The sequence below is a fragment of the Chiloscyllium punctatum genome, chromosome 10 (genome assembly GCF_047496795.1).
Source record: "Chiloscyllium punctatum isolate Juve2018m chromosome 10, sChiPun1.3, whole genome shotgun sequence".
NCBI classification, from domain to species: Eukaryota; Metazoa; Chordata; class Chondrichthyes; order Orectolobiformes; family Hemiscylliidae; genus Chiloscyllium; species Chiloscyllium punctatum.
In genome coordinates this window covers 82,420,284-82,435,275 of record NC_092748.1, presented here as the reverse complement: position 1 = coordinate 82,435,275, position 14,992 = coordinate 82,420,284, and the positions used below count along the sequence as shown (strand labels likewise).

Genomic DNA, 14,992 nt, shown 5'->3' with positions numbered 1-14,992 from the left:
ATGGGGGGGGGGGGGGGTGGGGGGAGGGCAGTAAATAGACAAGTTTAAGAATGAAATGTAAGAGAAAGTTATAATGCTAGCATTAGAATTTCTCATTTCACTTTCATATCTAATAGCAGAAAATGACTCTCAAATATGTACAACTTCGTTCTGGTGATGTGAACATCATTGATTCAGCCAGAAATTCTTGCTCATGCTGAATTGTCCTTGAGAAGTTGTTGATGAGCCGCTTTTTTGAACAACTGGAATCCATTAGCTGCAGCAACACCCATAATGCTGTTAGGGAGGGATTTCCAGGAGTTTTGACCAGTGACATTAAAAGTGATATATTTCCATGTCTGTAACAGTGGTTTGGAGGGAAACCTGGAGGTTGACGGTGTTCCCACGTACACAATAGTAGTGAACATATGTTTAGAAGGTGCTGTCTAAGGTGTCTTGGTGAATTTTAGCAGTGCACCTTGTACATGCCACACACTGCTGCCACTGAGCATCGGTGATGGAGGGATTGAATGCATTTCGAACTGTTGCATGTAAGTGGCCCACTTTATCTTGGATGGTGTCAAGCTTCATGGAGCTGCATCCATCCAGTCAAATGGAGAGCATTCCATCACATTCCTGACTTATGCCTTGTAGATGTAGACAGGCTCTGGGGAGTCGGGAGGTGACTTAAATCTTGGAGTATCAGGGTTTGACACAGTGGCGTTGAAGGAATAATGATATACTTCAGAGTGGCTTTCAGGGGTTGGTGCTCTCCAGCATTTACTGCCCTTGCCCTTCTCAATGTGAGGGTTTGGAAGATGCCATCTAAGGCATGAAATTTTAAGGTCAGATGCATTTTTTGATTCAAATTCCATCATCTGCCCTGGTGGGATTGAACCTGGGCTCCCCAGAGCAATCCAGAATCTTTAGATTATTAATCCATTAAAAACACTATTCCATCACCTCCCTGTACTATGTTGCACTTATAAAGTGACATCAAGATACAAAATGCCAGCCTTGAAACTAATAGAGCAAAATTATGTGCATTAATTTTGTAACACTATACCAGACATAAATGCATGTAGTCAGCAGCTGACCAAAATAGTTATGTCATGGTACATCACTGTTAGGGAGAGAACTGCATCTTCAGCATTAAACAAATGTAAGTGATCTATATCTGTATGTTCCAAAAGATCTAATAATTATTTTATAACATAATAAGTGCATTCTGTTGATGCAGGAAGTATACGATGTAAGTAATAATTGAATCAACACACATTAGGAAAAACACTAGTTGTCTAGCATTGATCTGAAAAACTCAATTACTGACTGTTATATCATCTGATTTCTTATAATATATATTTTGTAAATGAGTCACAATATTCAATTTTAAATACATTGTGACCCTGGTCTGACAGAAAATCCCACTACCTGAAAGACCAGTGATGCTCTGATGGGTTTTCAATATTCAGCTTTGCTGAGATAAAAATGAGTTAATGCAGAATCTGTACATTTGAAACAAAAGGGGTAAATGCCAGAAGCAGTAATTCAGGCACAGCATCTGTGGTTAGAAGTGACAATAGATGTTTCAATTAAACCTGTTCTGATAAAGGGTCTTTTTGTTTTAAACTTTGCTACTGTTGGCAAAGTCAGTCTTATTTCAGAAGCAATTTGGAAAAATTGCTAGTTGCTCAGAAATTCTGAAATCTTGCCAGCTTAGATTTCTATCTGGTTGTTGCTTTGTAAAAACCTCAGCTCTTCTGCAAAGGTGGAATATTGTACCCTTACATCTTTTATAAAGCCATTGTTTATTAAAGTTGATACACTGTTAGGAGTAAAAAAGCTGTATTTTTTATAAAAGAGCTAGTATTTTAACAACAATGTTATTAAAATGAAGGCCTCTTCATCCACTGAAATATTTTCCAATGCTCCTCTTCACACTGAGAAGACATTACCAATCATGGTGCTGATGTAATATAGTCAGGAAATTCCACAACTGTATTGAAGTTTGCATGTACAAGTCATTTGGATTAATTCATGGAATATGGCGTTTCTGGCTCGGTCAGCATTTATTGCTATTGAAAAGGGAGAAGTGAGTTGTTGCCTTGAAGCATTGCAGTCCATGTCGTATAGTTACATTTTCTGAGTTGCTAGGAAGGGAATTCCAGAATTTTGACCCAGTCATGGTGGAGGAACACCTATGTTGTTCCAAGTCAGGATCATGTGAAGTTTGGGGGGAGGGGAGCGGAGACACCATTGCAAGGTTCCCACGTTTTTAATGCTTTGTCTTTCTAGGTGATAAAGTCATGAGTTTGGAAGGTGGTGACTTTAGATTAGATTAGATTAGATTAGATTACTTACAGTGTGGAAACAGGCCCTTCGGCCCAACAAGTCCACACCGCCCCACCGAAGCGCAACCCACCCATACCCCTACATCTACCCCGTACCTAACACTACGGGCAATTTAGCGTGGCCAATTCACCAGACCTGCACATCTTTGGACTGTGGGAGGAAACCGGAGCACCCAGAGGAAACCCACGCAGACACGGGGAGAATGTGCAAACTCCACACAGTCAGTCGCCTGAGGCGGGAATTGAACCCGGGTCTCTGGCGACAATTTGTAGATGGTATCCACTGATGCTGCTGTGCATTGGCAGTGCAGGGAGTGAATGTTGAAGATGTTAGAATGGTTAAAATAAGGCTTATCCTGGATATATCAAGCTTCTTGAATTATTGGGGCTGCACTCATCCAGCCAACTGGGAAGAATTCCCTCTTTGATGAGTCAGAAAGTGTATCTCTTGCCACAGAGTTCCCTGCCAGTTATAGATATAATAAACAAATGAACAACATAACTATGTCTTACTTCTCCTCCAACAAAAAATCTTAAAGTATCATTTGTAAAATTTAAACATTTATCATGTTTGGTTTCTCCTTCCAAATCCAAGATATTACTTCACAGCAGTTCTAAAATAGGTACAAATATTAAAATTCAGAAAAATGCACAACAAAGATTCTTAGTAGATTAATTATTTTCAAATGTGACAATGATATTGGCTTCTTGGTGCTGCATCACAGATTTTCAAGTGATAGAGTAGAGAAGGGGAAAACGAACAAAAATAAAATACTGTGTTAGGATACAGGAGGGGAAAGATTAAATTGACAAAAGCCTTTGTGGTTCAAAAGCCAAAGGGAGTAGTCATCATGTAAATTAGAGAAACAAAAGGTGTCGCTGGAAGATTTACGAATGGCAGGATTAAAATTGTCCACTTGCAAAGTTAACACTAAGAAAGAAAAAAGAGAAAAACTGAATCAGCAAAAACAAAATGCAAACCAACATAGCGGTAGAGGTTGTTAACTAAAATTGTTGAGTCTGCAAGGCTGTAGAATGCCAAGTTGAAAGATAAGGTACTGTTCCTGGATATTTCTTTGACCTTTATTGGAATTTTGTAGCTGGTTAGGGACAGAAAGATAAACCTGGGAGCAATGAGAATTGAAATAAGAAGCGACAGGAATCTCAGAATCATGCTTGCAGACTGATCAGAGGTCTCCTGCAAAGCAATCGCCCAGACTGCATTTGCTCTCCCTAGTGTGGGAGAACAGTATTGTGAACATTAAATACTGTGTTGAAGGAAGAACAAGCAGATTGCTGCTTCACTTGGAAAGCGTGCTTGGGATCTGGATTGATTAAAGGAGACAAACTGATAAAAGGGCAAGTGTGGTGTCGCCTATAATTTAATGTAATGGTGTCATTGGAATAAGAGTTTAGGTGGTTGATTGAAGATGGAGCAGGAATTTGCAAAGGGAATGGTCCCTTTGGGAATGCTGCCAGGAAGAGGAGCAGCAGAGATCTTTGGATGTGGCAGAAATTCTGGAGGATGATACATTGAAGACAGAGGCTAGTTGCTGGAAGATGAGGACAAATTGAACCCTACAATGGTTCTGAGAGAGGGGAGGAGTGAATTGTTACCTAAAGACATCTTGGCACAGGCTGTGACAACTGCAGAGGGAACACTGATTTGAGGGGGGAGATAGAGAGAGAATGGTACATACATTGAACTATTCAAGTGTCAGAGCACATTTATCCCACTTACCTTCTAAAGGTATACTTTGAGAAAGACTTCAGTTCTGCACTTCAATTCTGTCTTTCCAGCTGGCAGGGAAAAAAAGAACTCGGTCTGTGCAGTTTGGAAGCACTGGCAGGTTTTCAACTGCAATATGTAATTGAGGCAGGCAAATGGAGGGCCCACTGCTTGACAGGGATTCCTTGTGAGTTTGCCTCCAGGCTGTGACTGATCAGTAGGAGGTCCTCATACCAACAATGGGGAACAGAGACTGCCCACCACTAAGAAGCCTGGATGAAGGTCACAGCGGAGGTCAGCAGCTGTGAAATCATCCAAACTGCCATAGGAGGCTGAATGGCCTCTTGCAAATGGCCAGGTGGAATGTGTGACTGTTTTATGGATGGACCAATATGAGAATATGTGAGGGTGTGTGGGCCAAGTGTAGTAGGTGGCATGAATAGACATGTACGGTGTCAGGAGATTCTTGTGGACAGATGTTTCTGTAATCTAAGACCTGTTCATTTACAAAGAACCTCACAAAGCGCTGGCTGCAGACAATAGGCATATTGGGCACAAAACTGAAAAGTGGAAGTTTCATAACAATGGTCTTTTTACTTTAATGTAAGAACAAAGACCAGGATTAGGCCATTCAGCTCAAGATGCTCTGCTATTTAATATGATCACAGCTGATCTCATCTTGGTCTCAGCTCCACGTTGCTGTCCATTCTCCATATCCCTTCAGCCCATACTAAACAAAAATTCATTTATCACCTCCTTAAACTTACCCAGTGTTCTGGAATCCACCATTGTCTGGGGTAATGAATTCCACAGATATGAGAAGAATAATTTGCATGAGAGGAGTAGTAACCTCAGGATTGCTACCTGTGTGACAGGCTAGTGAGGCTAGGAGCAGAGAGTGAGTGCAGCTGAACATGTGGCTGCAGAGCTGGGATACGAGGAAGGACTTCAGCTATGTGGTTCATTGGGATACCATCTGGGGAAGATGGGACCTGTAAAGGAGGACGGGTTGTACATGAACTGGAGGAGCATCAATATCCTGGGCTGGAGGTTTGCTTGAATTCTTTGGGAGGGTTTAAACTGGTTTTGGAGGGGGATGGGAACCGGAGCTCTGGATCAGAGGATAGGGTAGCTGGTGAACAGGCAGATACAGTGTAAAGAGAGTCTGTGAGAAAGGATAGACAATTGATAGGGCAAAGTTACAATCAGTGTGAAGCGTGTCTCTTTTAACACAAGAAGTGCCAGGAATAAGGGTGATGAACTTACAGCATGGATCAGTACTTGGAGTTATGATGTTGTGACCATTACGGACACATGGATATGAAATAAGAAATCATAGAATCTCTACAGCGTGGAAACAGGCCCTTTGGTCCAACAAGTCCACATCGACCCTCCGAAGACCAGACCCATTCCCCTACCTTATTACTCTACATTTACCCTGACTAATGCACCTCACCTACATGTCCCTGAACATTATGGACAATTTGGTATGGCCAATTCACCTAACCATACATCGTTGGACTGTGGGAGGAAACCAGAGCGCCCAAATGAAATCCATGCAGACATGGGGAGAACGTGCAAACTCCACACAAACAGTCACCAGAGGCTGGAATTGAATCCGGGTCCCTAGTTGTGAGGCAGCAGTGCTAACCTTGAGCCACCATGCCAGAGGCGCAGGGGCAGGAATAGTTTTGGAAGTTCCAGGGTTTTGATGTTTCAAAGGGAATAGGGAAGGAGGTAAAAGAGGTGGGGGAGTGGCATTGCCCCTCAGGAACAGTATCACAACTGCAGAGAGGGAGGTCATCAAAGAGGGTTTGTCTACACAGTCATTATGGGTGGAAGTATTTTGGTGATAGTGATCACAACACCCTGACCTTTACTATAGTCAAGGAGAGTGATAGGAGCAGACAGTACGGGAAATTATTTAATTGGGGGAGGGGGAAATACAGTGCAATTAGGCAGGAACTGTGGAGCAGAAACTGGGAGCAGATATTCTCAGAGAAATGCATGACAGAAATGTGGAGGTTGTTTAGGGAGCACTTGCTGAAAGTGCGAGTATCCCACTGAGGCAAGGAAGGGATGATAGGGTGAAGGGACCTTGGATATAAAGAGATATGGAAATCTAGTCAAGAGGAAGGAGGAAGCTTACTTACGGTTGAGGAGACAAGGATCAGACAGGAATCTAGAGGGTTACAAGGCAGCCAGGAAGGAAATGAAGAATAGACTTAGGAGAGCTAGAAGGGGGCATGCAAAAGCCTTGGCAGGTAGGATTAAGGAAAACCCTAAGGCGTTCAATACTTAGAGTCACTGAGATGTACAGCATGGAAACAGACCCTTCGGTCCAGTTCGTCCATGCCGACCAGATATCCCAACCCAATCTAGTCCCACCTGCCAGCACCCGGCCCATATTCCTCCAAACCCTTCCTATTCATATATCCATCCAAATGCCTCTTAAATGTTGCTATTGTACCAGTCTCCACCACTTCCTCTGGCAGCTCATTCCATACACGTACCACCCTCTGTGTGAAAAAGTTGCTTTTATATCTTTTATATCTTACCCCTCCCACCCTAAACCTATGCCCTCTAGTTCTGGACTCCCCGAACCCAGGGAAAAGACTTTGCCTATTTACCCTATCCATGCCCCTCATAATTTTGTAAACCTTCTCAGCCTCCGACGCTCCAGGGAAAACAGCCCCAGCCTGTTCAGCCTCTCCCTATAACTCAAAACCTCCAACCCTGGCAACATCCACTTATGTGAGGAACAAGAGGTAGGTTCTTTACACAGAGTGCTGGGTGTGTGGAATACACTACCAGCAGTGGTAGTCAAGTCAGATACATTAGGGAGATTTAAATGACCCTTGGATAGCCACATGGATGATAGTAAAATGAATGGTTTGTGGGTTAGTTTGATCTTGGAGTAGGGCTGAAGTGCCTGTACTGTGCTGTGTTACGGAATGTCCACAAGAGGCCAAGGATGCTGACTGTGCTCCCTGCGGTGTGGTAGTAGGCCATTTGCCCCATCAAATCCACACCGACCCTCTGAATAGCATCCCACCCAGACCTACACAATTCCAGGGATAGTTCTGTAACCCTGCATCTCACTTGGCAAATCCACCTAAGCTGCACATCTTTGGACTTGGAGAGAAAACCAGAGCACCTGGAAGAAGCTCACACAGATACAGGGAGAATATGCAAACACCACACAGACAGTTGCCAGAGGGTAGGATCGAACCTGGATCCCTAGCACTGAGAGGCAGCAGTGCTAACCATTGAACCACTATGCAACCCAGAGCCAGCCAGAAGGGAAAAACAAAACTATTTCTCTGTTTAATGTGACAGATGAGCTGGACGTTGATTGAATGGAACCCTGATTTGTTGAGAAAGGATAGAGCTGTGATTGCCACATGGATGCAAGCCCTTTGCTCTTTGGGGAATCCAACAATCAATCTCTCAGCTTCACTGGTCTGTCCTGTGCTAAATGCAATGAATTCACTGGCAAGCCTGAAGATTATTATATGTCACTACCTTGATGCAGTAACAAGCTGTTGGTTTTGAGATGCCCAAAAGCTAATGGCTGATGCTGGAAAGACCCAGATATAAAAATGTTTAAAGCCAGTGTTACCTTCAAAGTGCCAGGAATAGAGTGGCCACCAACACAACTGGAAAGTATCTTCCAACCAACATTTCACAAAGTGATGTAACTCTCTCCTTGGCCAACTGCAGACTTTTCAGGCACTAATGCAAACAGGTATGTCATTCGTAACCTGTACACTGTTGTCTGATGTTGTTTGCCTGCTTCTGGGGGAACGTCTGGTGTAATCATGTTCCCTCACCTACCTGGACAGCAAGGTGCAGCAGTCCTCTTCTGTCTCCTCCTCTTCTCCTCATGGGAGGAGTGGCTTCCTCCCTAGGGCATTCGGCTGATGAGGGACTGTAAGCTCAGGGTGCTATAATGGAGTCCTCGAAGACCACCATAGCCCCAGCTTCAGGCCCTTTCTTACAGGAGTCTCTGAGAAATATGAGGGAAGAACACTGAGGCTATACAGGGACTTAAACTCAAATTTGAGGGTTTGAGCAACTGAGCCAGTTTAGTTTAACAAGGATAGAATGATAGGTGAGTGGGAAAGACTACAGGGAACAAATAGGATTGAAGTTTAGAATAATTGAGAATGGGAGGCATTGAATAAAATAACAAATAACATTCAAATAACAGGTGGCACAGTGGCTCTGTGGTTAGCAATGCTGCCTCACAGCGCCAGGGACCCAGACTTTTTTCCAACCTTGGATGACTGCGTGGAGTTTGCATGTTCTCCTGTGTCTGTGTGGGTTTCTGACGGGTGATCCGGTTTCTACCCACTGTCCAAAAATTGTGACAGTTAGGTGGATTGGCCATGCTAAATTGCCACAGTGTTCAGGGATGTGTAAGTTAGATACATTAGCCATGGAAATGCAGGGTTACAGGGATAGGGTAGGGGGAATGGGTCTGAATGGGATGCTCTTTGAAGAGTTGGTGTGGACTTGTTGGGCCAAATGGCCTGCTTCCACACCATAGGGATTCTATGATTTGTAAAGCCCACTTTTTGGCTGATAGAAATCTGAAACTCACTACCAGAAAGAATGGGAGAAGCAGAAACCCTCATAGTGCTTAGGAAATATTCAAATGTACATTTGTGATGCCAAGGCATCCAAGGCTGTGGGCTAAGTGCTGAAAAATGGGAATAGAATGGTTACTGGTTGTTTTTTTTTACCAAAGCAGATGTTCTTTTTCTGTGCTGTATGACTCTGACTTGCAAATGCTCCCACTTGTACCAGGAGGCTCTTCTGCTACATCCAACCACACCAGTTTACAATGCACCTTTGTAACACCTGCTCATATCTGGCAATACTCACTCCCAACATGTTCCTGATACACTGAGCAAAATATGGAGTGGCCCATGTAAAATCTGTATAAATTTCCTTGTTAAGCTGAATTGCAAATTGAGCAGAAGAAATGGGATGGCAGGTGAAGGACAGTGCACCCAAAGGGGACATTTCTGGAAAGAATAGATGGTACATTTTAGTCATATAGCCCTCCTTAAAGATCCATGTCTGAGACATCAGTTTCTTTCCATCGATGCTTTGTGACCTCCAGCTCTATTTTTCTTTTCACTGACATGTCTTCCGGTTGTAGGAATATAAGTATGATTAAGTACTTGGAAACCTTTTTTTATTAGAACAAAGGAAACTACAGATTATTTGATAAATGTGTTTAAGATTATCAAGGGATAGGACCGTGTAGATAGATAATGGCCATTACTAATGATTGAGTGAACTAGAACGTGGATACATGGAATTAATATCAAATGTAACTAGGTTAGGACAACGCAAATACATATTTTTTGACTGATTCAAAGGGCTGCGAAATTGCATGGAAGGCTCAACTGAAGTACAGATTGACTCAAGGAAGATGTTAATATTTTAGATTCGGTACACCTTGTTAAAGGAAATTGGAACAAAATAATGCTGAAAGGTGCATATGATTAGTTATTACCACATACACGGAGGATGAACTCTAGCAAGGACAGGTTTTGCTGATTAACTAATTTCCATGCTGTAATTTCTCAAAAAAAATACAGGATGGCTCACCAACTTGTTGTTCAGAATTAGACCCTGAATCAGTAACTTCAATTGTTCAGAACAGATCACACACTGCTCCAATCACCTGCATATACTATACTTGATATGTTGTAGGGTGGCACGGTGGCTCTGTGGTTAGCACAGATGCCTCACAGCACGGGGTCCCAGGTTCGATTCGAGCCTTGGACGACTGTCTGTGTGGAGTTTGCACATTCTTCCCGTGTCTGGATGGGTTTCCTCCCACATTCCAAAGGTTTGCAGGCCAGGTGAATTGGCCATGCAAAATTGTCCATAGTTGTTAGGTGCATTGGTCAGAAGGGGGGGTGGTGGGTTACTCTTTGGAGGGTCGGTGTGGACTTGTTGGGCCAAAGGGCCTGTTTCCACACTGTAGGGAATCTAATCTAATCCCATGAATTTATGGTATTGTATTCTAAACAAAGTGCCATTGGAACAACAGTCCTAAAAGTTATTTGAAGCTGTTTTATTAATTTCCATTCATTTCTTTTTCACAGAGCTTGTGCCATTTTGGGTGTTATATTTCTTATTTCAACTCTCTGCATTTATGGTAAAGCTATTCACGACCTTGCTACAAAGCTGCTTCCGGAAGTGGTAAGAGAATTTTGCTTTAATTGCTGTTGCTTTGAAGGTAACGGGGATCTGCTACATCCAAGCTGGGTGGCCAACAAGTAACAACATTTGAAAATTATTGGTGGTATGTGGGTGGGGGCAAAATGTTGAGATGAAACCCTGGCCAGAAAATTCTCCAGTAAATTCCTCTGGCCAAAAAAATCCACGATCATGACTTTGCCTTATGCACAACAAATCATGCATATGGAAATGGAGTTTCTGCTGCCGTTTGAAAGCAGCTCCCAGAAATTCTACAACTTTTATTTTTGTCAAGGGTCTTTGTAAGCTGTGTTATTCCCTTTGATGATTTAACTTCTGTTTCAGATTTCCTGGAGAGTAACAAGAGCTCAATAAGTTCCTTTGAGAATATCCAAGACCACACTCCCAAATCACAATGGGTAAATGGGCTCAGGACTAGCAGATGGAGTTTAATTTTGGGTAAATGTGAGGTATTACATTTTGGAAAAACAAGCAAGGGTAAGACTTATACAATTAATGGTAGTATCCTGGGTAGTGTTGTAGTACAGAGAGTTCTAGAGATTCAGGCACATATTTCTTTGATATTTGCATCACAGGTAGTTAAGTAGGAGTTTAGCATGCTTGCCTTCATTGCTCAGACCTTGGAGTATTGGAGTTGGAACATCATGTTGAGGTTGTACAGGACATTGTAAAGCCTTTTCTAGAGTACTGTGTGCAGTTCTGGTTGCCTTGCTATTGGAAGGATATTTTAAAATTGGAGAGGGTTCAGAAAAGATTTATCAAGACATTGCTGGGAATGGAGAGATTGCGTTGTAAAAATAGGCTGATTAGACTGAGACTTCTTTCACTGGCATGTAGGGGGCTGAGGGATGGCCTGAAAGAGGTTTATAAAATCATGCGTAGCATAGATAAGATGAATAGCAATGGTGTTGACCTCAGGGTGGGGGAGTTCAAAATTAGCAGGCATATTTTCAAGGTGGGAAGAAAAAGTTTTAAAAAGGACATGTTGGGCAACAGAGACTGGTTCATGTATGGAATGAACTTTCAAAGGAAATGATGAATACAGGTATAGTTACAAAATATAAAAGGCATTTAGATAATTATATGAATAGGAAAGGTTTGGAGAGAAATAGGCCAAATGCAGGCAAGTGGGACTAGTTTAGATTTGGAACAGTGTGGACTAGTTGGACCAAAGGGTCTGTTTCCATGCTGTATGACTCTATGACACATAGGGGATGAATGGTTATTAGTTAAGATACCAAGTTTTTCTTGAGTTGAAATGTGAATGCAGAAGAATTCCACAGTTCAATTAGCCTATGCCAGTTCCATAAATATAATGCTGTAGACTGGTATGACAAAGGCATTCTGATATGTTTCTTTTTATTGCTATTTCTAATAAACTAAGTGGTCACTTTGTCTGTAACAATGTAATATTTTTAATGAGGTTATAATTCAATAAATGTTTATTATTTATGGTTCAATTTTTTAAATTATACAAAATATTTATCATAGTCATGCATTGTAGAAACATGATTGCTTTAGGACAAGTTTTACACGGTATCTCTTTCACCAATATGTTTCATTCAGGCACGGCAGAAGTGCATAAATGATCATATATTTTTGATTTTAAAAATAAAACGAACAGAGAGAAAACATTTGGGTCCATTAGATCTTCTCTTTCAATAGATTGTGTACAATTTAACTTGTTCTGACTTTATTCCATCTTTTAAAAGGTTCAGGGATTATTGCAATCAATTGTGCAATCAGTTCCCTAAAGGTAATCTCTCAAATCTCAAGAATTTTCCATTTCCGATATTTGGTACAATCTTTCACCATTTCATAAATAGCGCCTATGCCCATTAGGCTTAAGGAGAGCATTTACAATTTTAAAAATTCATTCATGGGATGTAGATGTCACTGGTTGGGTCAGCATTTGTTACCCATCCCCAATTGCTCTTCACAAGATGGTGGTGAGCTGCCTTTTTGAACCTTTGCTATTCGTGGGGTATAAATATACCCATGGTGCTGTTAGTAAGGGAGTTTCAGGAATTTGACCCAATTACACTGAAGGAACTGTGAACTAACTTCAGGTCAGGATGATGTGTTGCTTGGGCACAAGCTTCAGGCGCTGGGGTTTTCATACATCATCTGCCCTCCTCTTTCAAGGAAGAGCTCAAGGGTTTGGAAACTGTTGTTGGAGGATCGTTGGTAAATTGCCTCAGTGTATCTTGTGTATAGTACACAGTGCTGCCACTGTGCATTGTTGGGAGAGGGCATGCAGTCAGATTGGTAGATGAGATACCAATCAAGTGGGCTGTTTCATCCAAAACAGTTTTATGTGGCTCGAGTGTTGTTGGAGCTGCTTTCATCCAGACGAGTGGAAAGAATTCCATCACCTTTCTGACTTTTCCTTGTAGCTGGTGGGCAGGAGTTGGGGTGATAGCAGTAAGTTAGTTGGCACAGAATTTCTGGCCTCCAATCTGTCCAAGTATCCCCTAGTCCAGTTCAGTTTCTGGTCAAGGGTAATCTTAAGATGTTGATAAGGAGGGAGTCAATGATGGTAATGCCATTAAATGTATAGGGAAGTTGGTAAGATTCTCTTTTGTTCGAGTGGTGCTGGCACTTGTGTGCCATGAATGCATCTTGCCACTTATCAGCCAAAACCTGCTGTGCTTTTCCAGCACCACACTCTTGACTCTAGTCTCCAGCATCTGCAGTACTCACTTTCACCGAAACCTAAATATTGATTACATCATGATGCATGTGGACATGCATTATCGAAGTATCTGAGGAGTTGCAAATAAGGAATATTGTGTAATCATTAATGAATGATCCTCAGTTCTGATCTTATGATCAAAGGAATATCATTGTGAAAACAAAACAGAAGATGATTGGGTTTATACATTACCCTGAGTTAATGTACAATCTAGTCCCATTTGACAGTCTCTCTAAACCCTTCTTATTCATATATCCATCCGGAGCCTTTTAAATATTAGAATTATACCAACCTCCACCACTTCCTCTGGCAGCTCATTCCATACACGCACTACCCTCTGCGTGAAAAGGTTGCCCCTTAGGTCTCTTTTATATCTTTCCCCTCTCACCCTAAACCTATAACCTCTAATCCTGGATGCTCATATCCCAGGGAAAAGACATTGTCTATTTATCCTATCCATGCCCCTCATGATTTTATAAACCACTACAAGATAATCCCTCTGCCTTCGACGCTCCAGAGAAAACAGCCTGAGTCTGTTAAGCCTCTCCATATAGCTCAAACCCTCTAACCCTGGCAACATCCTTATAAATCTTTTCTAAACCTTTCTACGTCTCACAACAACATTCTGCTAGGAAGGAGACCAGAATTGCACACAATATTCCAAAAGTGGCCTCACCAAGGTCCTGTATAGTTGCAACATGACCTCCCAACTCCTGTACTCAATACTCTGACCAATAAAGGAAAGCATACCAAGCACCTTATTCACTATCCTATCTACCTGTGACTCTACTTTCAAGGAACTATGAACCTGCACTCCAAGGTCTCTTTGCTCAGCAACACTCCCGAGGACCTTCCCATTACGTGTATACATCCTGCCCTGTTTTGCCCTCAACTTTCCAAGACTATCTGACCAGGTCTGATTTGTCCTCCTTTTTGTGGACAGTAATACCTGGGCAATCGTCCACATTACTGAGTAGAGCCAGTATTGTTGCTGGACTGGAACAGCTTGTCAACTAGTTCTGAGCCACATATCCTCTGAATTATTGCCAGAATGCTGCCTGGGTCTAGTACCTTTTGCCATTTCTCAAAAAGTATAAAGGCAGTAGGAGTACTCTTAAGAGGGAAATCAGGAGGGCAAAAAGGGGACATGAGCTAGCTTTGGCAAATAGAGTTAAAGAGAATCCAAAGGGATTTCCTAAGTACGTTAAGGACAAAAGGGTAACTAGGGAGAGAATAGGGCTCCTCAAAGATCAGCGAAGTGGCCTTTATATGGAGCCGCAGGAGAGGGGGGGAGATACTAAACAAGTATTTTGCATCATTCTTTGCTGTGGAGAAGGGCACGCAAGAAATAGAATATAGGGAAATAGATGGTGACATCTTGAAAAATGTCCATATTACAGAGGAGGAAGTGCTGGATGTCTTAAAATGCACAAAAGTGGATAAATCCCCAGGACCTGATCAGGTGTACCCTGGATCTCTGTGGGAAGTTAGGGAAGTGATTACTGGTCCTATTGCTGAGATATTTGTATCATCGGTAGGCACAGGTGAGGTACCGGAAGACTGGAGTTTGGCTAATATGGTGCCATTATTTAAGAAAGGTGGTAAGGACAAGCCAGGGAACTATCGACCAGTGAGCCTGACATTGGTAGTGGGCAATTTGTTGGAGGGAATCCTGAGGGACAGGATGTACATATGTTTGGAGAGACAAGGACTGATTTGGGATAGTCAACATGGCTTTGTGCATGGGAAATCATGTCTCACAAACTTGATTGAATTTTTTTGAAGAAGTAACAAAGAGGATCGATGAGGGCAGAGCGGTGGACGTGATCTATATAGACTTCAGTAAGGCATTTGACAAGGTTCCTCATGGTAGACAGGTCAGCAAGGTTAGATCACATCAAATACAGGGAGGACTGGCCATTTAGATGCTGAACTGGCTTGAATATAGAAGACTTGAATATAGAATATAGGTGGTGATGGAGGGTTGTTTATCAG

At 42.2% G+C, this 14,992-nt stretch overlaps 1 protein-coding gene across 2 annotated transcripts in view; it reads left to right on the top strand.

Annotated features, from left to right (window-relative positions):
• The window catches only part of LOC140482342 (transmembrane protein 163a-like), a 231,262-nt gene that overhangs the window by 170,040 nt on the left and 46,230 nt on the right, over positions 1-14,992 (top strand). For both annotated transcript variants that reach the window (XM_072579660.1, XM_072579661.1), the window contains one exon: positions 10,188-10,284. In XM_072579660.1, the coding sequence (XP_072435761.1) occupies positions 10,188-10,284 (97 nt within the window). The remainder of the gene's footprint in view (positions 1-10,187; positions 10,285-14,992) is intronic.